Source organism: Lolium perenne, chromosome 3 (assembly GCF_019359855.2).
Source record: "Lolium perenne isolate Kyuss_39 chromosome 3, Kyuss_2.0, whole genome shotgun sequence".
NCBI lineage: Eukaryota > Viridiplantae > Streptophyta > Magnoliopsida > Poales > Poaceae > Lolium > Lolium perenne.
In genome coordinates, this window is record NC_067246.2 from 210,849,293 (window position 1) to 210,876,579 (window position 27,287).

Here is a 27,287-nt window from a genome sequence, read left to right on the forward strand (position 1 = left end):
GACAAGACGAACATGCATAGCAAATCACATGATATTCAACAAAGGTAAAAGTTGATGGCGTCCCCAGAAACATGGTTAGCGCTCAACAAGCAACTTATTAAGGACTAAGATACATAAGTACATATTCTTCACCACAATAGTTTTTAAGGCTATTTGTCCCATGAGCTATATATTGTAAAGGCAAAGAATGAAAATTTAAAGGTAGCACTCAAGTAATGTACTTTGGAATGGCGGAGAAATACCATGTGGTAGGTAGGCATGGTGGACACAAATGGCATAGTATTTGGCTCAAGGATTTGGATGCACGAGAAGAATTCCTCTCAATACAAGGCTAGGCTAGCAAAGTTGTTTGAAGCAAACTCAAGTATAAAAGGCAGCAAAGCTCACATATGAACATATTGTAGCTATTATAAGACTTTACATTGTCTCCTTGTTGTTCAAACACCTTAACCAAAAAATATCTAGATTCTAGAGATCAATCATGCAAACCAAATTGTAACAAGCTCTATGTAGTTATTCATTAATGGGTACAAGGTACATGATGCAAGAGCTTAAACATGATCTATATGAGCACAACAATTGCCAAGTATCACATTATTCAAGACATTATACCATTTACCACATGCGGCATTTTCCGTTTCCAACCATATAACAATGAATGAAATAGTCCAACTTTCGCAATGAACATTAAAATAAAGCTAAGAACACATGTGTTCATACGAAACAGCGGAGCGTGTCTCTCTCCCAAACAAAGAATGCTAGGATCCGATCTTATTCAAACAAAACAAAAACAAAAACAAAAACAAACAGACGCTTCAAGCAAAGCACATAAGATGTGACGGAATAAAAATATAGTTTCACTAGAGGAACCTCATAATGTTGTCGATGAAGAAGGGATGCCTTGGGCATCCCCAAGCTTAGACGCTTGGGTCTTCTTAAAATATGCAGGGATGAACCACGGGGGCATCCCCAAGCTTAGACTTTTCACTCTTCTTGATCATATTGTATCATCATCCTCTCTTGACCCTTGAAAACTTCCTCCACACCAAACTTAAAACAAACTCATTAGAGGGTCAGTGCATAATTCATATATTCAGAGGTGACATAATCATTCTTAACACTTCTGGACATTGCACAAAGCTACTGAAATTTAATGGAACCAAGAAATCTCTACTACTTAAAAAGGGGGAACGAGTTCCGTCGTCAACCAATACGTCTTGGTCCGTCGCTCCCTTCCGTCGCTTCGTACATCGCTGTTCTTTGGCATTTTCGCCCCTGCATTCCACATGTTTCTGGCACATTTTGCACCTCCACCCTTCAGCCACGAGAAACAAACCTGCAGGCTGCAGCCGAGGGCATCGCGCAGTCGTGAGGCAGCGACCCAGACCTGAGCGCCGACGGCAGCCAAGGGGATCGCGCAGCGGCATCGAGAAGATCATCGCCAGATGGGTGCTCCCACCGATGGTCGTCGCCGAGCACGCCAGCGCCGCCATGGAGCTTGACGGCGCCGCGGCCCTTCCGCGTTGCTGCCTCCGATCTGAATCGTCGGCCTCCCCGAACTCCTGCTGCGGCCTACCTCAAGTCCAACGGCCGATGTGGGCGTATCCATGACATCCGTTCAATCTGGTCGTTGTGGCGCCTGGATCTATGGCCTAACTCTTGTCCAGCCACCGGCGCGCCCGTCCGTGTTGCTCCTCGAGTTTGAGGACATGTGTGGCTCCTCCGACTCCGGCTCAAACGGCCGCACCTTCGGACGGATCGATACAACTCTACTCCTAGATCGAAAGGAAGGTAATGCAGAATTCCTCGCGTCCCGTCTGTTCTCCACACGATCTCTCAGTCTAACCTCTTGCTGCTGCTGCGGCGGCCGGCGTGCAGGGTGATCATGGAGGCAGCGAAGCAGTCTAGCGAGGACATGAGATTGGACCGAAATCAAGGTGTGTTTCGGAAGCGCGGTCCAGTATTACCATTGTTGTATCTTTTGATTCTTATTGCTTGTCATGGTAGGGTGCGTGGGTGTTGAAGTAATGTCCAGTACTACCAAATTTGATTGGTGGGATTTCCGTTGGAGGCAGGCTGCAGATAAGGTACCGTTTTTTCCTTAGTCGTCTTGCAGAAAAGTAGGTTGATAAGCAATGTCTGATGCATCAAATTTGCTTTTGTCAAGCATATGCTTACTCTTCTCAACGAATGAATTTCTGAGGTTCTTAGTTGCACTGAAGATAGAACAACATTTGATTTGTAGATACTCAGTTATTGTGTGGTTCCAACAGACCGATGCATTTTAATTTTTGAAGAATTCAATGATACACCAATATTGTAAATTTGTAATGAACTACATAATTAACTGATCCCATAAAGTAATACCCAACTGCTTCCTACTACTAGCCCTTGATATCCTACAACACAAGTTATGATTGATTTATTGTTTAGCTACTTTCTCTTGGGTTCCTACTTCTTCAAATGCTGACTTATCATTGTACAAATTCAGGGAGCTTTGACGACTGCTACACCAGATGTTAGCAGTATGATCATTTCTACGATGCAGACGATGTTGATTTTAAGTTTGACAGGTGCTTGAAAAACTTGGTTGAACCTGTATGTAGTACACTCCAACTATTAAATCTGTATTTTTCCACCACACTAAGTATATAAAATTTTGGGTTCTGCCACTCTTTGGGTTCTCTCATCCATCTTGTAACACAGTAATATTTTAGCCGGGGTGAACTTTAGTTAATTTGGTGATCATCAATGAAGTGATACTTGTTTAACCTTGAAGGATATTCTTATTTTCTCCTAAAAAAGATGGGTGATATTCTTATTTGTTATTGAATTAATTGTATATTATGTGGCATATGCAAACTACTGTACCAGGATCAAGATATGCTGTGCAGCGAAGTGGAAACGTGGTGATGACCTTTAATAACTTGGTATGTTATTCTCTGTGACCAAAAACTTACACAGGTGTTTCTGTTAGGTTTATTCCCTATGTTGGTTGCTGAATTTCCTCTTATAAGTGGTTATTTCATTTCTTCCCTTTCTCTCCAAGGCAACCCCTCAAGTTTGTACAACCATATTAGCATTTGACCTGCAAAACCCCCCTTTCCGTTAGAGTAGTTTGAAACTTTTCTTCAGTATTTACTTAACAATATTTCTGTGGCTATTTTATAGTATTCGGCAGAGGATGAGGGTTCAGCCTCCTTTTGGAGAATAAAGGAAATTATAATGGCCACATACCTTTAGACTTTTCTTAGGTTCTGTTGTTGCATGATGGGGTTAAATTGGAATACAAGCAGCTCCTACTTATGAGATGCAGGTGTGTGTTTTACAGTACTTTATGTCTGTCAACTGAAGCTTGGAACATCTGTACACAATTAAGAACTCCACCTTGACCTGAGTTCATGCTTTTTTGCTTTCCAAATGATGTACTAGCCTCCATGCACATTTACATTGTCATAATGCTACATCTTATCCACTTTTGTGGAGTGCATGGTTGTTAACTTGCTATCATGGTCACATAATCGTGATACTACAATAGGTAAAGTTGGATCTGTATCAATAGAGGAGGGGATGTCCTGTGAGACCAAGGTTGGGCGGTAGCGCACTATCGTGCTAGCGCTGTGCATGTCACTAAAATCCCTCACGAGGTAAGAAACTAGGTATCCTTAATTGTGTGATCTAATAATATACAATTTATCTCAAATGCTTAGTCCAGATCGTCGATGTTACATCTGCAATTTGTCAATCTAGATTTATTGCGCTTGCGTTGAATACTCCCTCGGTTCCTAAATATAAGCCATATAGTTTTTTGAGAAAAATTCCAGAATATAAGGTGTATTGCGATGCACCGCTTGTATGGACAATTAGTATCTAGGTAAATTGAGCTGGACACTAATCTTAAATTCTTCCATCAACTCTTAGAAATTATTTATCGGTGTTTTCGTGGGAAAAAAGGCTTTGATTGTTGTTGTTGTTTGCGTTAAACTGGACTATCACATGTCAGCATGTTTCAGGTAGCATTATTCTTGCACAAGAGGGAATTAATAGTAGTTTCTGTGGAATACCAGAAGCCACATGGAATAAACTGGACTTCCATTTGTTGCCTGCAGATATGTGCTCGTGTGATTAGTGTTGGCAATATTTGATGTTCCTTCCAAATTCTCTGACCCAGGCAAGGAAGTCGTATAATTTTCACGTCTATGTCTACTTACGGTAACCATGAATTATTAATGATAATGATTCTTTAATCTGGTAACCATGGTCGTGTGTAGATTATTGTGTTGTTTTCTAGCAGAGATATGTGTTTTGAGTTGGCGATTCGGTCTTACATTCATACATAGTCTGATGGTAGCCTAGGTAGATTATATCATAGGGTTTTTCAAATAAGTAGCGTGTAATAGTACATTTGGAAATTATATGTTATAGAAAATTCAGTAGAGTGATAATACTTGAAAAATTCCAGTGGCACTTCAAATTAATAGAAGGGAAACGATTGCGCCGAGCATCCTGCAAGACCGAGCTTATTAAACTTGCACAATAACAGGATTTATTTGCATTTTCTGCTATCTTAAGACCCTGTAGTCGTTAGGCCAAAAAAGTTTCTTATTTGGATTTTCATTCGTATATTTTGTAAATATTAACGTAAGAATTTTTAATAAAAAATAGGCAGTATATCTTTTTTGAGGCTGAAATACGGGGTCTTCACTATAACAATTCATGTGTTCCATGCCTAAAATGCAAGTGGCTGGTAAACTGGTAAGCATCAAGCTGCATATTCAGCAACCATGGCATGTGGCCAGAGAATCAAGGAGCTTATGTACATGCGAGTGCGAGTGTAGAACTGGGAACAACGCGAGGCTGCTCTGAAGTTCAATTCAATTTTCCTCTATACAATTTCAGAAACATAGGTCATAGTGTTATTTCTTTTGTAAAATAGATGACAGTTTTGACCTGTCCCCTCCCGTGTGTATGTGGTGGTATAGCTGATGCTACAGCATACTCTCATGGATCATTTTAGCTGATGCTACAATGCAAAGAGAAAAACAGATAGAAAAGGACTAACATATTGCTTCTTAGTAGTACTTTCCAAGCCTGCTGCCAAATTCCTGAAGCACTATGTTATCAAACAATCAGCTACTTTCAGTAGCACACTTCACTTTCAGTACCTGAAGCACCGTTTATTTATCAAACAACTGTTGTGCTTGTCTGTTAATTCAAAAAAAGTGCATTGTGAGTCTACAGTGGAAACAAAATTCCCACAAGCATTGTGTAAATATTATTGATGAATTCTTCTCGAGTGGGCTAGCATGTGAGCAGGATAAAATGTATCAGATTGCTCATGTCGATGTAAGAGAAACCAAACTCACCCTACGGAGCCAAAGAAAATGCCCCCTTCCCATAATGTTGAATTATTTAATTAGAGAATTTGCTAGGTCCTTGTTATCTATACATATGATGTCAAATCATGTGAAGTGAAAATTTTAAGTGGCCATCTTTCCTATATACGGCGACCCTGGTATATAACTTACAATAATGTTTGATGTGCATGAGGACCCTAAAATTACATTTTTAACATCATTAGTGCTAAATCACTAAAATATTTCTGCTCCCGTTGCAACGCACGGGCAATTAACTAGTCCATCAAACATAGCAAAACAGGCAATGCGAAATAAAAGGCAGAATCTGTCAAAACAGAACAGTCCATAAAGGCGAATTTTTTAGAGACACCAGACTTGCTCAGATGAAAATGCCCAAATTGAATGAAAGTTGCGTACATATCTGAGGATCACGCACGTAAATTGGAAGATTTTTCTGAGTTACCTACAGAGAACCATACCCAAATTCGTGACAGCAAGAAATCTGTTTCTGCGCAGTAATCCAAATCTAGTATTGACTTTACTATCAAAGACTTTACTTGGCACAACAATGCAATAAAATAAAGATAAGGAGAGGTTGCTACAGTAGTAACAACTTCCAAGACTCAAATATAAAACAAAGTACTGTAGTAAAAACATGGGTTGTCTCCCATAAGCGATTTTCTTTAACGCCTTTCAGCTAGGCGCAGAAAGTGTGAATCAAGTATTATCAAGAGATGAAGCATTGACATCAAAAATTTTCTCACAAACAAAACTTGTTGCAGAGGGTACCTTAGATGCTCCATTATCTAAATTTCCCATAGTGGTACTAAGGGTTTTATCAATTTTAGGCTTATAATAATTCTTTGGCTTAGGCACCCTAGAGACATACATGAATTTTTGCTCCTTTCCCACATAAGCTTTCTCCTTAAATTTAAGAGAAGAAAAAGTTGAACCCAATGTTCCCATAGCTTTTTCAAGTTTATCAATTCTATGAGTTTGATTATCATGGATAGCACAAGTTTCTAAAGTAGCAATTCTTTCATTAATTTCTCCTAGGGATTTATCAAGTTTATCAGTATTATCAAGTAATACCCCCAGTTTAGTCTCAACACTTGGAAGATTTTTCTCTATGGCTTCTAACTTTTTCATGACATCCTCAAGAGAAATTTCAATTTTAGTTTCATTAACAGGTGGTATTCCAACTAGACTCTCAATGATGCAACTAGCTTCTAAAGCAGGAGTACCTAGGAAATTACCCCCCGAAAGAGTATCAAGAACATACCTATTCCAGCTAGATATACCAACATAAAAGTTCCTAAGTAGGATAATAGTGGAGTGTTTCTTAGTGCACCTATGATGAGCATCACTAATTCTGTACCAAGCATATTTGAAACTTTCTCCACCTTGTTGCTTAAAAGAACGAACTTCAACTTCAGGATTACTCATTTTTTAGCAGTAGTAAATAAAGCAAACTAGATAAAGTAAATGCAAGTAACTAGTTTTTTTTTGTGTTTTTAATATGGAGAACGCAAACAAGATAGTAAATAAAGTAAAGCTAGCAACTAATTTTTTTGTGTTTTTGATTTAGTGCAGCAAACAAAGTAGTAAATAAAATAAAGTAAAGCAAGACAAAAACAAAGTAAAGAGATTGGAAGTGGAGACTCCCCTTGCAGCGTGTCTTGATCTCCCCGGCAACGGCGCCAGAAATTTACTTGCTGGCGTGCAGTTGACGTGGGAGATAGAAATCTTTGTGGTGTAACTTTTCTTCAGCTCCCCGGCAACGGTGCCAGAAATTTAGCTTGATACGCGTAAAGCACACGTCCGTTGGGAACCCCAAGTGGAAGGTATGATGCGTATAGAAGCAAGTTTCCTCGCAAGAAACCAAGGTTTATCGAACCAGTAGGAGCCAAGAAGCACGTTGAAGGTTGTTGGTGGCGGAGTGTAGTGCGGCGCAACACCAGGGATTCCGGCGCCAACGTGGAACCTGCACAACACAACCAAAGTACTTTGCCCCAACGTAACAGTGAGGTTGTCAATCTCACCGGCTTGCTGAAAACAAAGGATTAAACGTATTGTGTGGAAGATGATGATTGTTTGCGAAGAACAAGAAAGAACAATTAAGAGATTGTATTTCAGATGTAAAGAATAGGACCGGGGTCCATAGTTCACTAGTGGTGTCTCTCCCATAAGATAAACAGATGTTGGGTGAACAAATTACAGTTGGGCAATTGACAAATAAAGAAGGCATAACAATGCACATACATATATCATGATGAGTACTATGAGATTTAATCAGGACATTACGACAAAGTACATAGACCGCTATCCAGCATGCATCTATGCCTAAAAAATCCACTTTCAGGTTATCATCCGAACCCCTTCCGGTATTAAGTTGCAAGCAACAGACAATTGCATTAAGTATGGTGCGTAATGTAATCAACACAAATATCATTAGACAAAGCATCGATGTTTTATCCCCAGTGGCAACAACACATCCACAACCTTAGAACTTTCTCACATCGTCCTGCATTTAATGGAGGCATGAACCCACTATCGAGCATAAATACTCCCTCTTGGAGTCACAAGTATCAACTTGGCCAGAGCCTCTACTAGCAACGGAGAGCATGCAAGAACATAAACAACATATATGATAGATTGATAATCAACTTGACATAGTATTCAATATTCATCGGATCCCAACAAACACAACATGTAGCATTACAAATAGATGATCTTGATCATGATAGACAGCTCACAAGATCTAACATGATAGCACAATGAGGAGAAGACAACCATCTAGCTACTGCTATGGACCCATAGTCCAGGGGTGGACTACTCACACATCGATCCGGAGGCGATCATGGTGATGAAGAGACCTCCGGGAGATGATTCCCCTCTCCGGCAGGGTACCGGAGGCGATCTCCTGAATCCCCCGAGATGGGATTGGCGGCGGCAGCGTCTCTGGAAGGTTTTCCGTATCGTGGCTCTCGGTACTGGGGGTTTTGCGACGAAGACTATATGTAGGCGGAAGGGTAGGTCAGGGGGCGTCACGAGGGGCCCACACAGTAGGCCGGCGCGGCCAGGGCTTGGGCCGCGCCGCCCTGTTGTGTGGCCACCTCGTGGCCCCACTTCGTTTCCTCTTCGGACTTCTGGAAGCTTCGTGGAAAAATAGGACCCTGGGCGTTGATTTCGTCCAATTCCGAGAATATTTCCTTACTAGAATTTCTGAAACCAAAAACAGCAGAAAACAGCAACTGACTCTTTGGCATCTCGTCAATAGGTTAGTGCCGAAAAATGCATAATAATGACATATAATGTGTATAAAACATGTGAGTATCATCATAAAAGTAGCATGGAACATAAGAAATTATAGATACGTTTGGGACGTATCAGCCATTTTCCAACTTCCCCATTTGTTCCTCTCTTAAAGATCAACTTACCTCGTCCATGCATGTTAAACCCTTCTCTAGTTTAGCAAAGGGTTTCTAAAATCCTCTCTAATTTCAAAACCCTTATATCTTATTTTCTCCATTTCTTAAACCACTTTTGTTTTATCAAATGATTTTTAAAAATCCTTTTCTTAATTCAAAAACCTAGGGTCACCTCTGACCCTATTTACCAAACCATTCCTTTTCCAATTATTTTAGAATAAAATAATCTTCTTAAACTTATTTACTTTTTCCAAATTTTACATGTGACGGTGACTACACCATTACTTCTCTTTCCCTTCCCAAAGTTTTGATTTAAAACTACTAGGTAGGGCACTACCGACGGGTTATTTTGAACTCGAAACATTTTCTCTTACTTATAATTTTTTTCGAAGTTCTAGACTTACAAAAATGCATTAAATTTGGCCTGAGGCATAAACAGTGATTCAAACAATTGTGAACTTAATCACAGCTTGAATGGCACCAGTGATTCAAACAATTATGAACGTAATCACAGCTTGAATGGCAACATCTGAACGCCTAATGCACCCCTATGATCCATCCAATACCATCGTCCCATATGCCTAGCCATGATCTAAGTAAATGACCTTTGGTTCAACAAAGGATTAATCTCTATTTCCATTCTCTCGCTCCTTAACCATCCAAATAAATTCAAAAAATATTTCTTGATCTACTCTACCCATTGGACTTGTCTATTTTGGGCATGCACAAAAATGGTGGCTGGCCATGTCTTGTATGGCACTCTTGCACATTGTCTCATTCTCTCTCCACGTTGGAGCACTGCACCCCACGGCTCCTTGCACGTCCTACCCCACCACGATGTGTTTGGAATAAGGGCATCTCGAGCGGGCCGACACAAACGAACGTTGAGCGGTCGTTTGTGTCTGGGATCAGGTCCAGCGGCCCGATGCATATTGATCGCGTCGTCCGTGGCAACGCAAACACGGCGCATATTTGCGCCTGGGATGCGTCGCAGCGGAAGCTGCGCGGACGCCCCAAGTGACTGCTCGCTTTTCCATCGGGCCCGCCTGGCAGCGAGCCATAGGGCTATATCGAGCGCATAGCTTCGGCGGTCATCGCTTCCGCGTCTGCGCCGCAGCCTTCACCATCAATGCCGCGGCCGCCTCTTCTGCACGTGCACTGGCGGACGGCGGCTGGGCTTCTGCGCTGCCATCAATGATATCGTGTCCCCCGCGCACCGGTCTTAAAAGTCGACCGGCATCGTCCCTGCCATTGCCCACACTGGCGACACCTCCACTCCCACCCCTCACCATCGCGCGCCACCGCAGCCATGGGAAAGAAGAAGCACGACTCCAAGGCATCCGGCAGCGGGACCAAGAAGGTTGAGCGGACACATATATAGGGTGCCGCTGTCCGTCGACGTGGCGCGGCTCGTGCACAGGAACTGAACGCCGTGCGCGGGCTGGCGGGACGTGCACCTGCCTGGCGGCGGCTGGCGGCTCAGCCACCTCCGGGTGCCTGTCCCGCTCGTGCCTCCGCGCGAGCCAGACAGGAACGCCGAGATCCGGCGCAGGCGGCGGTACCTGCCGCTGGACCTTCGCGCCGATCCCACCTACGCCATAGACTCCGACACCCGGCGCACCTGGTGCAAGACCGAGAAGGATCCGAGGAGGCGGGCGGGCTTCCTCGGCGACAGGGACTTTCCTTTTGACCATCGAACACGGAAGTCGTCATCGCCTCCACAGGACGACGACGCCGACTACAATGAAGCGCTGGCCTACCACAACAAGGAGGCTATGAACGACAGCGATGACTACGTCGCCTGCATTTTACAGAAATGGCAGTTGGCCATGGCGAAGGGCCGGGAGTTCGAGTACCCGACGACGATGACAGACGACGAGGTCTCGGAGGTGGACCGACCGGTGCAGCCGCCGCTACCCTGGTACGCCGTTGGCACCATGTTGCCGGGCCTCACGGAGGAAGAGGCCCTATGATGAACGCTTGAGAACTCGGCCCTGCAACCGGTGCAACCGCCGCCTGCACCTCCGCCGTACAACCCGTGGACGGCTCAACCTCCACCACCGACGTGGTGTGCTCCACCTCCACCACTGTCATGGGCTGCTCAACCTCCACCACCGATGTGGGCTGCTCCACCTCCACCATCGCCGACGGCACCGCGTATGTTCCGTCGGTTTCCAACTGGCCGTGGCCGATACCGGAGTAAGTGCAAGCGTTATTAGGTTTTGATACCGGAGTAAGTGCAAGCGTTATTAGGTTTTATATTTTTTAATTTTCCTTTCTTTACTATGTAATATTTTTATGTTGAAAAAAAATGCAAAATCAAAAAAAAATACGTCGTGTTGTGCCGCTGGATTTCGACGCAAACGGACACATTCCCCGTTGTAGTTGCCCTGAGAGGAAGCCGGCCGAGCCATGCCTTGAGCTCGAGAAGATATCTAGTGCTACCACCCTTTTGCATGCTACCGTGCTACCGTAGAAAAAAATGTATTTTATACGTGTCAAAAAATTATACGAAAAAATGTGAGTGCTCATGAAGCATGTCCCTACAACATCCCAAAATTTCATATCCAAAATCGACATAGACACTGAGAAACAAAAAAAAAGAAAATCAGCATGAATAGTGTCAACACTGAGAAACAAAAAAGAGAAAATCAGCATGAATAGTGCTACCTAGTGTCACAAAAAGACAAATCAGAAAATGACACTATTCATGCTGATTTTCTTTTTTTTTTTTGTTTCTCAGTGTCTATGTCGATTTTGGATAGGAAAATGCTCGTGTTCCCCCGGGGGAACGGAGCGTTCCGTCCTCCTCCTTCGCAAGGCGACGCGTGTCCGTGTCCGTGTAGGACCCACTCGTGTGGGTCGTCCATATCCCTGGCTTTCTCCCTCCTTTACCTTATCCCTTTCTAAACTAGTACTCCACAACCGCATAGGCCATGGCGCAGTGACGCTTGGGCCCAAGTTGCCACCCTGTGCCGCGCCCAAGCTAGTCGCTGCGTCGCGCGCCGCGCCTCAAGCTCGCCGCCTCGCGCCGCGCCACCCAAATCCCTCCCTCTCCCGCCTCCTCCTCGTCCGTCGCCGGCCAAGACGCCATCGAGCTACATCTCGGCGAGCCGTCCCGCCGCCGGCTTCAGGCTCCAGCACCGTGAGTGCGCTGCCCCAAACCCTACCTCTCCTCCTACTGGCGCGAGCGCGCCATGGCTCCATCTCGGTGATCCGCCCCGCCTCCGACCTCCACCTCTGCGAGGACGCCTCCCCAAGCTGCCTCTCCTCCGGGCGTTGCGATTAGCGGCCCCCATCGTTGCTACCAGCGGCGCCCTGCGTTGCTACTATGGGCGGCATGCTCTGCTGCCAGCGGCGCACGACGTTGCTACTATGGGCGGCCAGGGTTGCTACCAGCGGCGCCATGCTTTGTCGCGCGGCGTCAGTCGGCAGCGTTGCTACTATGGGCGCTCGGTGTTGCTACAAGTGACGCCGGCGGTGCTACCTTCCATCGACGGCGGTGCTACCACGCCACCCGCGGGCACCGCCGAGGAGTTTGCATGATGCCGCAATCCTGTCGGCAATGCTACTACCGGCGGTCCATGCGGTGCTACCGAGGAGACCGGGGATGCCGCAAAGGTTCCCCCGGTCTTCTCCGGCGACGGTGGGGCAATGTTCCCATGGAGATCGGCGGTCGCCGCAGCTGCGTATAGCGACCGCCGCTATGGTGGACAACTGCGCTACGACCACGCGAGTCATCTGCTGCGAGGTGGCGTGGACGCCAACCTCGCCGGAGGCCGGATGGCAACCTCGCCGAGGCCGGACGCCTGGTCGAGGCCAAGCTGACCACGCCCATGGCGACAAGTCCAGGAGCGAGGTCCAGGAGCGCATGTGCGTGTGAGGCGGAGACCTTTTTCTTTTCGTGAGTGTGGGGCAATTTTTCCCATGTGCTTTGAGTGGTCCCGAGGACACGTGTCAATCGTTGGAGGCGGGGGATCAGAAGCTCCGATCCCCCGGGGGACGCTCAGCACTTTCGAAATTTTGGGATGTTGTAGGGACATGCTTCATGAGCACTCATAATTTTTCGTACAATTTTTTAACACGTATAAAATACGTTTTTTATATGGTACACTAGATATGTTCTCCCTTGAGAACCAATGCACGTGAGCATCACTCACTCACATCTCCGTCTTGGGACGAGATCTATCCTCTCTGACACATCATCAAAAATAAGAGGCGCAATTTCCACGAGGCATCCATGAGATTTTAAAAAATCCAAAATTTTGATTTTGTTTCGTAGGGCCTTACCCTCGCCCGAAGGAGAGGGAGCCCTTCCAGAAATTCTCAGTGACCCGTGAGGGCCAAAGAGGGGGTTTGGAAATAGTTTTCAACCAGCAATTGACGCGCCTCGGTATAACCTCACTAGCTGCGTCATTGCCCCAAGCGCAAAGATGACTTCCCTCTGTGCCCGGCCAACCCTCTTTATACCCCGTCACGCCTCGCGCTCTCTCCTCCGCTACCGAGGTGGGACTAATGCAATGCAATCAACCCTGCACGCACGGAGCAAACAAACCGACTCGATGAATTTAGAACCATTTGGGCTCCCGTCCAGCTATCCTAGTTGGGCTGTCCCGTCCACCGGCCCGCTAGAAATTTAGAGCCCAGCAGCCAGGTCTCCTCTGCCCTGCGCTTCTTCTTCTTCCTCCTCCTCTTTCTGCAAAGCCAACCTACGCTCGCTGCCATCTGCACGAGGGGAAGTGGCCGCCTGCGGGATGAAGACGAGGTCGCAGACGACCCCGAAGCCCCTCAACACCGTCAGGCTGCCCCCCTTGCCGAGCCCCAGGACGAAGTCGAAGCCGAAGCCGAAGCCGAGGCCCGAGTCCGGGAAGAAGGGGACCCTCCACGACCTCCGCCGCCCCAAGAAGCCCCCCACCGCCTTCTTCTTTTTCATGTATGTATGCACGCACCCTCTTCTCTCTCCCTCTATCTGTATTTCGAACTGAATCTCGTATCTACTAACTCGCGACCGCTCAACCAATTGGGGATGCGGTGGTAGGGGGGTTCAGCTGGGCTGCTGCCTCGCGCGGTCGCACTAGTTAGGTTTCTTTCCCTGTGGTTCGCGGGAGCTCTGTTTAGAATTTCATCTCAGTCCCACAGCAGGTGCGTTTGCTTGTTCGCCAGGTGGTGGCTGAACTCACTGCTGTAGGCTAGACTAGAGGCAGTTTATTTTGTGATCCCATCTTGGAAGTCGAGAACTTAGGGTCTGAGACTATCGGATGCTGATATGTCCATTTCCAAAGTGCGCAAAAGGCACCACCTTTGTTCCTAATTTGATTAACATGCCTGATTTGCAAGTTCTTAGCTTTATGTACTCAGTTCACAGTAGCACTGTAGATGGTTGATCACTGATGTATAGGAAATATATATGTTGTGTTTACTTATTCAAATATGTTCCTCGATTGCTCAGAAATGCTTTAAGGACTGATAAAAATAACTGCTCCATGGAAAAAAAAAAGATGAAGTATAACTGCAATAGGATATTCTAGCTGCACTATCATCGCTGAACGCATTGATTGTTTGTCCTTAGGGTTTTTTTCACATTGCATCAGGCGTAACACAAACAAAAAAGTTATTTCTTATTGCTCCTGGTGCTGAACATTAATTCATCATGCACATGACGACTGTACCAATAAACAATATTCTCATTTCCATCATAGACTCTTAACCAGAGCATCAGGATAAATGATCAACTAAGCAGTGCAACGTTGTACAGTATCCAGCAACATTTGAATAGCTCATGTGATTTGTGATGCAAAACCTGATTTCGGTCCTGTTGCTACTCATAGATAGATTTCTCTGCAGTCCTTACGTTTCCTAGTCGTGTATTTCAATTGTTTAAATAATCCTCTGGGGATGCAGTTAGTTCCTGTGGGGATCAAGAAAAATCCTGCATTGCAAGTGCTCAATGTTGTTTAAATTTATATTGTTCATTTTACTGGCCTGGTTAACAATTTACATCTGTGGCACTAAACCATTTTACTGAATCTGCCATATTCTATTGAAGGGAGGATTTCAGGGTAGCATTTAAGGAAGAAAATCCAAGTGTAAAATCAATGCGGGAGGTGAGTATTCTTCAGTTAAATCTGAAGCTTCAGGCTAGCTTCTTAGTCACGTTGTAATGTAATATACCTTACACTGCAGATAGGGAGGGCATGCGGCGAGAAATGGAATAAAATGACATTTGAGGTTGGTATTTTCCCTCTGACAGCCTAATGATGGTTTTGTTGCATCAGGTAGATAGTCACTACAAAATTGTGTCATCTAATGTTGCTGCCTCGTAGGAACATATTGCATTGTGAGGATGGTGTAGCATGGTTGATAGGAACATGTGAAGTGGAGTTGTAGTTCGGCTTATTTGATGATTCACTTCTTTTGTGATTTTGTGTTTGGAAATCAATAGAAACTTCTTCTTTTTCAAATCATCAAATATAATCCACTTGCCTTGATATTTTATTCATTCAGTAGCCAGGTTTATTCGGTCAAATACAAGCCATTGCCTTGACTGACGGGATGCATTGACATAGTAACTGTAGAAGTTTAATGATATGTATACTCAGAATATATTTGTAGGATGTCAGCTAAGATTAACATAGATCATGATGATACACTATTGCACATCTACTATGATTTACATATTGGCTATTAGGTGTGTCTACTTGCTAAAAACACTAAAATAATTGACAGCTGCAGTTACTCACGTTGATGATGAAAATAACCCATCCTTGCTATTATCTTCATGATATCTAGTCTATAGGGAAAATAGAAACAGGTCACTGCTGTGATGTTTAGAGATCAACTGACTTCTTCCAAGCCTTAAATACCAGCCATCAGCTAGCCAATTTGGTAGAATTGTATATCAGTTTTCTATGGCTAACGGAAATATGCCTCCTAGACTGAGACAGTATGATTCATACTTCGTCTACTGATGTTTGCATTTTCACCTTGTTCATTGCACCAGGAAAAAGTGAAGTATTACGATCTAGCTACGGAAAGGCGTGCTGAGTTTGAGAAGGCGATGGCTCAATATAACAAGAAAAAGGTGATTTATTTTAATATATATTAACATATTTTATCCTTTTTCATTCATCTGATCATACTTTATCCTATTTTTCATGCAGATAAATGGTGAATTGTCAGAGGAATCAGGCTACGAGTAGAAGTGAACATTGGGTTGTTCTGATGGTTCCGAAAGTAATTGGATGAATCAACCAATTGTATATTGCATGACTAAGTTTTGTAATGAACTCTGTTATCTATAGATAGTTTGACTCCTGTGACGGTCAGTATTACACTGACACCAAATCTTGTACTGGTGCTATTACCAGAATATTATTTGTGCTGCGTAGTGCATTATACGTATATTGTTCTCCGGTGAGAGTTCAATAGCCCTATTCATAAGGCCGGCTCTCTGGGAAGGGTTGGCATAGAATGTTGAAGTTTCACATGAAACAAATCAAAATATAATGTGAGGTCAGTTTAAGTTAGCATACACCTACTAGTACTCGTTAATAAGTGTTGCAGGTCCAACATTCGCAAGCAAGGACTCCGTGGCCCAATGGATAAGGCGCTGGTCTACGAAACCAGAGATTCTGGGTTCGATCCCCAGCGGAGTCGCTATTTTTTGTACACATCATCCATCGCAAATAAAAGTTAGGATTTTATCTAGGTAAAATATAATAGGACCTCTTATCCACATAAAGAAGGTTTACAACTATTTATATACTACTAACTTAAATTTAGTCACCGACATGCTATAGATATTCTTGTACAATGTGGGAGGAATGTTGTATTTTTCTTCATTTTATTTACGAGGTGTACAAGTTTCTTCCTCAGCTACAATCAATGGCTCTCTCCTTCCTCTCAGTCTCTCACATAGAAGAAGTGAATAATACATTAACGATGTATGAGTATTTGTGCGTATAATGTCACAACTAATTAACTTTTTTTTGCACAAAAAATGTCTCTCCTTCCCACTAGCTCTTCCCCCGGCCAAACTAAATAGTACACAAAAATATATCATGTCATGTCATAACCAAATTTATATTAACATGGAAGAAAAATATCAACTTATCTTTACAATACAATGCCCACCGTTGATAAAAACAACATTAAACAATGTACATGGTTTAATTTTAATATTGGATAAGCATAACTCTCTCTCTAACAATATATTTGATACACACGATTTTAAAACATGGAGATCTAAAATTTGATATAGCGGGCTATTATTTTCCTTTCACGATATTTGCCATTGCAATTCACACTCAATGGTTTATTACTTCACTACAGATAATAGTAGCCCTTTTGTTCAGATATCTAGCATGTAAATTTGATATGAAATGTATTCAATCGCCCATCTTCAATGCTCTAAAGGTGAAGATATCACTCTCCGTTGGTTTGTCAAAGACTCAAAATATTTCAACCTAACTTGGATGACTTCATTCTCCATGAACATTTGTTTATACAAAAGCCGAAGATAATGGCAAGGTTGTCATGCCAATATATAATTTCGGGCGAGAACTAATAATACTTTATATTGCATGAAGATGTCAAAAATGTTATGTGATTGTTTCCCCCGTATCGCTTGTTTTGTATAACAGTAGTACCTCTAGTGACGCCATCGGCAACCCAAGTGATGTTGGAGAGCAACAATTGCAAATGTATCGATAATCTAATCTCTTCTTCCTTTAGCCCGGCGGTATTCCAAGAAATAGAAGAGTGTTTAACCACAAGGGTTAACCAAACATATTAGATTTCCCAAACCTGTTTTGCAAAATGAATTGAACTGTATACATGAGTAACAACTAAGTCAAAAAAGAGAGAAATGATTTAAGTCTTTTTTTTTGAAAAATGAGTGAATGTAGCCAGTGGCTCCATCGCGCACCACCTCCGAGTCGCGCATCCTCGGATGGGGCTTGATCGAGCGGTGTTGGATGATTTTAGCGTGGGGTCCTCCGTCTACAGGACGCACTACATGTCTACGGGCCACCCTACTCTCTTCCCTTATCTCCTTCTTCCCAATCGGTTTCATCCACTGATAAACAATCGGAAACGACTCCTCACGCACGAGTCACCTCCCCATATCCGGCTAATCACCCTAGTCAGCCTGGATTCGATGCCGTCCACCACACCACCCTCGTCCAACCCTCGCCGCAACATAATCCTAGCGCCGCCAACCTTGTACACCGCCTCCTACCTCATGTTGCTGCTTCTGTGAGGTAGACGCCACTCTGTCGACCTCAAGCCATCGGTGGACACTCCGCTGTGGACGCGCTCTGGTTTGGTGCATGATGGCTCAGAGTCGCCCCTGTTAGAAATAAACCACGCGTGTCTCGTGTGTGTGAGTCTTTGTTCGTGTTGGTTTGCACTTAGTGTGCAGTACATAGGGGTCGTTTGGAACTGTTGGAGGCAGCCGTGTCATGCGCGTGTGTGCTTGTGGTGTGCACGCTGGCCGCATCATGCGGATCGAGCATCAAGAGTAGATGTGTGCGTGCTTTGTGTGTTAGCTTGGGTTAAAAAACCTATATAATAATGCTCGTGAAAGTGGTGAGTATTGGTGTTTTTTTTTGAACGGGTAGGAGCCCGAAGGCCCGGGAAGCTCCATTAAACAAGCTGTGGGCACAAAGTTACATCAAAGCCCCTAAAAGATATGGGGATATAAGATAAGGCTAGTTTTTTTACAGAAAAGACCCAAGAAAGAAAAATGAAAATGCAATCAGGTCCCTGGTCTTCTCCACCGCATCTGCAAGACCTCAAGGCACGGGGGTCTACGCCGCCGTCGGGGAACATGCCACTTGGGGTGACAGCGACCATGGATCCCTTACCAAGGTCGGGGAAGATCCTTAGCATCGGCGCACCGGCCTGAAGGAAGAAGATGCTCGGGTCGCGCGACCCGAGCTCGAAGTGGCTCCATCTGCCTTGGATAGCGATGACACACTGCAGTCGCCGCTTGGGAACTCCAAAAGTCGCAACTTCCGGCATGCGGAGCAGCGCCCGCACACAGATACCCCACCGAGCTCTGAATCGATGAAGCACAGGGTCCTCCTCATCCTCCGGTTTCATCACCACGACCACAAGGAGGAGGAGCAAGATCCCCAAGATCCGCACGAATCAAACCCCCGCACACAAGCTTTATTGAATAGGATCTTCGCACCACCTCCGTCTCTAACTCCGTCTCCCACCATGAGAGCGCCTGGAGCAGAGGAAGGCGGAGCATCTCCAAGCTGCAGCTCGCTTGCAGCCAGAGCACCTGAAAGCATGGCATAGTGCCAAACAAGGCCATAGTGTCCAAAACCAACCCTAGACTAAAGCTACTATGTACACCGGCACCTCCCCATCACCAACTCTGGCCGGCCGTGCCGCCGGAGGAGGCTCTGGTTCGGCCCGAACCCTCGTCTGAGACTCTCAAGGGAAAAGCGGTAGGAGAGACGAGAAGGGGGAAAGTGGTCCAGCCTTAGTGAGTATTGGTGTGAGCCAGCTGAAATATAAGAAGGAGTGGTGAATGTGCGCTGTGGAGTTTGCCTCCGGAAAACCAGTGCATTCTTCTCCTTCTTCCACCTTCGTTCGAGCGAGAGATAAAGAGTGACATAGGGGCTGCGATGCACGCCACCAGCCTCCAAGTTGCCTAGCTAGCCCGCCGCCAGGACCTTCCCTACCTCCCTCCGCAGATGAAAGCCCGAGCCGTCACCACCACAACGCCGCATCCACTAGCGGCCGACCGAAACCCGCGTCGCCCAAAGCCTTCGCCGCCCATCCCAGCCGACATCGTCGACTAACTAGGCACGACAGCACCACCTCGTCGTCCGCCACCGCTACAGGTCAGGCACGAGCGCCGTCACTCCGTGGCATCCGACGAGCACGCCATGCCCTAGCCCAAATGTGCTTCCCCGCGTCTACCGACCCGAGCAAGAGGATGAGAGAGCCTCGCCATCGCTGGCGCCAACCGGGCTTTGCCCGGCCGCGCCCTCTGGCAGCGGCGAGGAAGGGGGGAGGGAAGGAGGAGGAGGCGGCAGCGGGGAGACCCTCTACGGTTTCCATAATTCCATGTTAGCTTTTTCATCTTCTTTTATCAAGTGCAAATGGTCAAATCTCATATGCCAAGGCCATGCTTCATCTTGTGTGCCACTTCCGGGAAAAACCTAGAACTCCTAACTCAAACCTAACTCCAAAAATCGGCAATTCATAATGCTCTCTTCCTTTCCAGACCCCTTTTCAGGAGCGGGCGTGACTTTCTAGTTCTATCTGTACATTTAGAAGTCACCCTATTCTTGATAATGGGAATCACGAACATATCATACCAAGCCCGCCAAGCGGGAGAAGGGGCTCATCATAATGTGCATATGTATGGATAAATGTCAAGTAGCATACACTTCTGTCAACCGAGTAGGAACTTACTGTTAATCTCCATCTCTGTGCTTTGTAAACGGAGGACACGCACGTGAAATTGTAAAACATTAAACATACTGCATCTGTAGGGAATCAACAGGAACATTCTTAATTCTTGGATTGTATGCATTGCAAACTATTTAGAATAGAAAAGAGATACATGGAGTCAAACGAATATGAACTTTGTGTTAATCTGTCCTTACGTGAAACTGGAAAACATAAACATACTGCATCTTCTAAGGAATTAACAGGAACATTCGGATTGTATGCAATGCAAACTATTTAGTGCAAAGAGATACATGGAGATATGTCTAAGGCTATAAGCCTAGCTAATTGCTAACTGTGGTTACTGGATCAGTTGTACAGATCATCCTCATCAGCTGCCACGGCGGTGTCGAAGGCGTTGACAGAAGCTTGTGGCTGCGCGGGGAAGCGGAACTCGGTGCCGAAGCCCCTGGACTGCTGCAGCGTCTGAGCGAACGACTGGTACTTCCTGATGTCGCCGTCGCTCACGCTCCTCCTCGCGTACTTCATCGACTCCTCGAAGTGAGCCGCCTTGATCTCAGCCATTTCATCTTCCTGCCCGCCATCCACCTCCATGGCTTCTTTTCCAAGCCTCTGCCTCTCGATGTCCTTCTCAATGTCTTCTCTGATGGCGTACTTGCATGCCCTCTGGCAAATCTCGGTTATGTCGGCGCCGCTGAAGCCAGTCGTGAACCTCGCGAGCGCGCCGAGGTCGACGTCCTTGGCCACGGGAGACTTCCTGAGGCAGGCCTTGAAGATCTGGTGCCGCGAGGCCTCGTCCGGCAACGGAATGTAGATGAGCTGGTCGAGGCGGCCGGGACGGAGCAGCGCCGAGTCGATGATGTCCGGCCTGTTGGTGGCACCAATGATGAACACCGTCTTCTTGGCGTTCATGCCGTCCATCTCTGTCAGCAGCTGGTTAAGGACCCTGTCCGCCGCGCCGCCGGCGTCTCCCACGCTGCCGCCCCGCTGCATCGCGATCGAGTCGAGCTCGTCGAAGAAGAGCACGCAGGGTGCCGACTGCCTCGCCTTGTCGAATATCTCCCGCACGTTGGCCTCGCTCTCGCCGAACCACATTGTGAGCAGCTCGGGACCCTTGATACTGATGAAATTGGCCTGGCACTCGTTCGCGATCGCCTTGGCCAGCAGCGTCTTGCCGCAGCCTGGCGGCCCGTAGAAGAGGACGCCCTTGGAAGGTGACATGCCAAACTTCTCAAACTTCTCGGGGTGCTCCACGGGGTACTGGACGGTCTCCTGCAGCTCTCGCTTGACGCCATCAAGGCCACCAACGTCGCTCCAGCTGACGTTGGGAACCTCCACGACGGTCTCACGAAGCGCCGAAGGATTAGTGCCGACTAGAGCAGTCTTGAGGTGGTCGTTGGTGACGGCCATGGAGTTCAAGATCTCGACATCGATGGTGTCATCCTCGAGGTCGATCACGTCCATCTTCTCCCTGATGCACTGCAGCGCCGCCTCCGTGCAGAGCGCGGCCAAGTCGGCGCCAACGTAGCCGTGCGTGTCCTTGGCCACCACTTCCAGATTGACGTCCTCCGAGAGCTTCATATTTTTGGTGTGTATGCGCAAAACCTCAAGGCGCCCAACCTCGTCCGGCACGCCAATGTCGATCTCACGGTCGAACCTCCCGAAGCGCCTGAGAGCAGGATCGATGCTGTTGGGACGATTTGTGGCGCCCATTACGATGACGTGCGCTCGTGCCTTCATCCCGTCCATGAGCGTCAACAGCTGAGACACGATACGCCTCTCGACCTCACCGTGTGTCTTGTCCCTCTTAGGAGCAATGGAGTCAATCTCATCAATGAAGATGATGGACGGCGCGTTCTTCTCGGCCTCCTCAAACGCCTTCCTCAAGTTGCTCTCGCTCTCTCCGGCCATCTTGGACATGATCTCGGGACCATTGATGCAGAAGAAGAAGGCCCCTGTCTCGTTTGCCACCGCACGAGCGATCAACGTCTTGCCGGAGCCGGGAGGGCCGTACATGAGGATGCCCTTGGGAGGCTTGACGCCGAGACACTTGAAGACCTGCGGATGCCTAAGCGGCAGCTCAACCAGCTCCTTGATCTGATTCATCTGTTTGCCCATGCCCCCCACGTCGTCATAGCCGACGTCGTCCAGCCTCTCCTCGTCCTCCCTCTTCACCGGCTCGCCGTCGCAGAAGATCTCCGTGTCCCCCGCCACAATGCAGTAGTCGACCGGAGGGTCGATCTCGATCACCTTGAATTCGACGCTCCGCATACCACCACGTACGAGGAAGGTCACCCTTGTGCACCGGGCGGTAGGCATCGACAAAGTATGGCTTGAGGTAGGCCTCGAACAGGTTGCCCGTGATGCCCTCGATGGTGTCGTCGACGGGGAGGACGCTCACGCGCCTGCCGTACTTGGCGTCGGGGCAGAGGTGCACGGAGACGACGTCGGCGATGCGCACCCTGAGGTTAGAACGGGCCACCTTGTTGAGCTTGAGCTTGTGCTCCTCGCAGGTCTCGTCGGGGACGACGATGCAGACGGTGGTGCGGCGACGCTTGCCCTTGAGCAGCACGATGTCACCCTTGAAGATGGAGAGCTCCTCCATGGTGGCCGGGTGGAGGTTGCAGATGGAGTTGTCGTCCGTGGTTGCCTCCTCCACCACCAGCCGGTTCGCCGCCTTCTTCGAAGACAATGTGCTCGCCATCGCGTTTGAAGAACGAACTCTGGTGCTACTCAGGGTGCTTGGCAGGTCGCTCTGCGATCCAAAAGCTGATCGTGTTCTGGTGAGGACGAAACACCGGGCTAGGCCTGCCTTTTAAACACGGGATTGCTCCACCTCGTCCCGGAACTCGAGTCCGATCGGGAAGTCTGTTTTTTTGCTTCGTTCCCGAGTCGCGTCACAACCTGTTTTGGTGAGTCGTTTTAGCAGATGTCCGACGGCTTGTGGGCTACCGATTGACTTTTTGGGCCTTGGGTCTATTTCTGCGTTCAACACGTTAAACCTGTAATTACGATACGGAGTACCATAATTAGCGGGTGAAAAAACGCTTCGTCCCCCGTCCGTCCCCGCGGGCGGACTCGGGGCGACCTCACAAACCTAGCGTCTAGGCCGCCTCTCCTCCTCCCCCACCGCCGCCGTCGGCGCAGGCCGCCGGGCAAAGCCCGCGCGGTGCCGGCGGCGGCGGCCATGCTCTTACCCGCGCGCGTGGAGGGGAGGCGCGGGGGCTCCTCGTCCGGCGGTGCGATTTGGTGGCCAAGGTTCCGGCGGTGGCGCTCCTCGTGGCTCGGCTCCGGGTGGTTCGACGGCGGCAGCGCGCCACTTGGCAGCGGGGCGGCGCGGAGGCCAGCGGCGGCGCCTCCTGGCCCAGATCCGGGCCCTTCGGGCTCCATCTGGGCTTGGACGGGCCAGATCTGGTGCGTCTGCTCCCGGCGGCCGATGGCCGATGGGGCTGCTCCGGCTAGGGACGGTTAGGACGGCGGCGCGCGGACTGCAGCGCGGCCACGGGAGCTTCACGAGCCCGCCGGGCTCGGCCGGGCCAGAGGGGCCTGGTATGCTCCGGTAGCTGCGTCCGGTCTGTCGCCGCAGGTTGGCGGTGGAGGTTGTGCCCTCCCATGTGGCTGCTGTCCAGACCCTCCTAGGCTCGGGTTGTCTCCTCCCGGTTTCGTCGGTCGTCGTCTTTGGACCACGGTGAGACGGCAATGGTGATTGCAAGATCGTGGTGGCGCGCGTTGGTGGACGGCAAGATTGGCGGAGCGCGATGGAGTGTTCGGGTCGTGGTTCTTTGGGGGACGGGAGAAATCCTTGTTGGATGGCCGACACCGACGCGGTGACGCTCGCGGGCGCCGCCTTCCTTCTTGAGGGGCGTCGGGGTTCCCCCTACCCACAACCATCCCGCATATCGGGGGAAACCCTAGGTTCTGTCCGGGCAGCAGCGTCGTCATCGTCGCATCCCTTCTTGAAGGTGCTGCTTTGGTATGCGGCGCTTCGGAGGGCCAAGATCGTGGTGGGAATTCTCCGGAGGGCGCAGCGGTTGCGGATCATCACTGTTTTCGTCGATCCGGCTTTGTCGACGTTGTTTTTCTCTTTTCTTCTTCTTATGTTTCCTTTTGGGCTTTGATGTGTTGTTTGCCCCAGCGGTGGTCTCTATCTTGTATCGGTGTTGCTATATTAATATAGCGGGGCGAAAGCCTATTTCGAGGAGTACCATAATTAGCGGAATCGCTCGTTAGGGCGCACCATGCGGTGGGAGCGCAGCATCTCCAACAGGCGCGCTATATAGGCTGCGCTGCAAAAAAACTGCTAGTATACCGCGCGCGCGAGGGAATCAGGCGCTCCAGCAGGCGCGGTAACCGGCGCGGCGCTGTAAAATTTTTAGGGCGCGCGGCGTTTCGCACAAACCGGAGCGGCATATCTGACGCGTCGGCTACAGCGCGCGGCAACGCTCCGCGCCCGCGCGAAAAGCCAACGGCTGGAAATTTTCCCCGCCCGCGCCCGCGCCCTCATTTCCCCACCTACCGCCGACACGAAATCCAGCCGCCGCCGGTCGAATCCGTCACCGCCCCCGCTGCTGCGTGCCGCCGCGGCGTAGATCCGCCTCGACCGCACCCCCTCCTGGCAGCAGCGGCCGCTCCGCCGCACTGTGGCGCTCGCGCCGCCGCCAACGACGGGCTGTAGTCGGTGCTCCTCCTCCACGTCCCCCTTCCCGTCGGCGTCGCGTTCTCCTCCGCGCCGCCGTCGACATGTCGTCGTCATCGTCTTTGAGCTCGCTAGCAATATGGCGCGCCCATGGTGCTTGCCCATTTTCTCGCAAGGTATGCACCTCCGCCGGCCGGCCTCTATTTTTACTCGCCAATTAGCTACACTAGTTAAGTAATTTCATCCATATGTTTGTAGAGTTCATTATACGATTCATAGGATGACGAGTATGATCAAGAGAAAGAGGAGAACATATCCCTACTATTAGCATACCGCGCCGTTAAGAGGCCAAAATTTGGTGGATCGGTGTTCGGTAGACAGAAGTTGTGGAGAGAAAGGATTGAAGGGCATGAGAGGTTGATGCGGTCGTATTTCAATGAGAATCCGATATTCCCCGAAAGCTATTTTCGGCGACTGCTGTCTACTGTTGGCTTCTTTTCCTGTAGAGAGTGTTGGGCCTCCAAGAGCAGAGGTTTGTAGAACAGCAGCAAGTTTTCCCTTAAGTGGATCACCCAAGGTTTTATCGAACTCAGGGAGGAAGAGGTCAAAGATATCCCTCTCAAGCAACCCTGCAATCACGATACAAAAAGTCTCTTGTGTCCCCAACACACCTAATACACTTGTCAGATGTATATGTGCACTAGTTCGGCGAAGAGATAGTGAAATACAAGTAATATGGATGATTATGAGTAGTAATAGCAATCTGAAATAAATATGGCAGCGAGTAAACATGCAGCAGAACTTGTTGGAAACGGTGTTTCGATGCTTAGAAACAAGGCCTAGGGATCATACTTTCACTAGTGGACACTCTCAACATTGCAATCATAAAGGAATATAAATAAGCACTTCACTATGCTATTCTGAATTACTCTCTGGCAAGATAACGAAAACTAATTCATTATGTAGGCAAACCTTAAAGATGTATTCCCAAGTACTAATAAACACTCCACGCTGTCACTGTGAGCATTCATAGGAGGTACTAACACACCACAATTTCATAGAGACATCCAACTCAAATCATAACCCAGCGAATAAGTATTCTGTGAAATATAGCCTAAGAGACCCACACGGTGCACACACTGTCATCTTTACACACGTGGGACAAGGAGTCTCCGGAGATTGATGCGCGTGATTGACGTATTGTCTTTTCGTTCGACACGCGTCCGTTGGGAACCCCAAGAGGAAGGTGTGATGCGCACAGCGGCAAGTTTCCCTCAGTAAGAACCAAGGTTTATCGAACCAGTAGGAGTCAAGAAGCACGTTGAAGGTTGATGGCGGCGAGATGTAGTGCGGCGCAACACCAGGGATTCCGGCGCCAACGTGGAACCTGCACAACACAAACCAAGTACTTTGCCCTAACGAAACAGCGAGGTTGTCAATCTCACTGGCTTGCTGTAACAAAGGATTAGATGTATAGTGTGGAAGATGATTGTTTACAGAAAACAGTAGAACAAGTATTGCAGTAGATTTTATTTCAGTATAGAGAATTGGACCGGGGTCCACAGTTCACTAGAGGTGTCTCTCCCATAAGATAAACAGCATGTTGGGTGAACAAATTACAGTTGGGCAATTGACAAATAGAGAGGGCATGACCATGCACATACATATTATGATGAGCATAGTGAGATTTAATTGGGCATTACGACAAAGTACATAAACCGCTATCCAGTATGCATCTATGCCTAAAAAGTCCACTGATACGTCTCCGACGTATCGATAATTTCTTATGTTCCATGCCACATTATTGATGTTATCTACATGTTTTATGCACACTTTATGTCATATTCGTGCATTTTCTGGAACTAACCTATTAACAAGATGCCGAAGTGCCGATTCTGTTTTTCTGCTGTTTTGGTTTCAGAAATCCTAGTAACGAAATATTCTCGGAATTGGACGAAATCAACGCCCGGGTCCTATTTTGCCACGAAGCTTCCGGAAGACCGAAGAGGAGACGAAGTGGGGCCACGAGGTGGCCACACCCTAGGGCGGCGCCCCCCTTGGCCGCGTGGCCTGTGGTGTGGGCCCCTCGTGCCGCCTCCTGACCTGCCCTTCCGCCTACTTAAAGCCTCCGTCGCGAAACCCCCAGTACCGAGAGCCACGATACGGAAAACCTTCCAGAGACGCCGCCGCCGCCGATCCCATCTCGGGGGATCCAGGAGATCGCCTCCGGCACCCTGCCGGAGAGGGGATTCATCTCCCGGAGGACTCTACGCCGCCATGGTCGCCTCCGGAGTGATGTGTGAGTAGTCTACCCCTGGACTATGGGTCCATAGCAGTAGCTAGATGGTTGTCTTCTCCCCATTGTGCTTCATTGTCGGATCTTGTGAGCTGCCTAACATGATCAAGATCATCTATCTGTAATTCTATATG

At 47.9% G+C, this 27,287-nt stretch overlaps 1 protein-coding gene, 2 non-coding genes and 1 pseudogene across 3 annotated transcripts; 2 read left to right on the forward strand and 2 right to left on the reverse strand.

Moving 5' to 3' along the window:
- Nucleotides 1-13,070: 13,070 nt before the first annotated feature.
- LOC127346392 (U4 spliceosomal RNA) lies at nt 13,071-13,223 on the reverse strand. The gene has a single exon (XR_007879556.1). It is a non-coding gene; the product is annotated as a U4 spliceosomal RNA (small nuclear RNA).
- A 244-nt stretch (nt 13,224-13,467) lies between these two features.
- LOC127343230 (high mobility group B protein 14) lies at nt 13,468-16,228 on the forward strand. Its single transcript, XM_051369354.2, has 5 exons — nt 13,468-13,721; nt 14,835-14,892; nt 14,972-15,016; nt 15,789-15,869; nt 15,949-16,228. The coding sequence occupies exons 1-5, from the start codon at nt 13,543-13,545 to the stop codon at nt 15,985-15,987; spliced, it is 402 nt and encodes a 133-aa protein (XP_051225314.1). The 5' UTR covers nt 13,468-13,542; the 3' UTR covers nt 15,988-16,228.
- Nucleotides 16,229-16,371: 143 nt separating this feature from the next.
- On the forward strand, nt 16,372-16,444 carry TRNAR-ACG (transfer RNA arginine (anticodon ACG)). Its single transcript has one exon. It is a non-coding gene; the product is annotated as a tRNA-Arg (tRNA).
- Nucleotides 16,445-20,423: 3,979 nt separating this feature from the next.
- LOC127338520 (cell division control protein 48 homolog D-like) lies at nt 20,424-23,070 on the reverse strand (annotated as a pseudogene).
- Between the last annotated feature and the right edge of the window lie 4,217 nt (nt 23,071-27,287).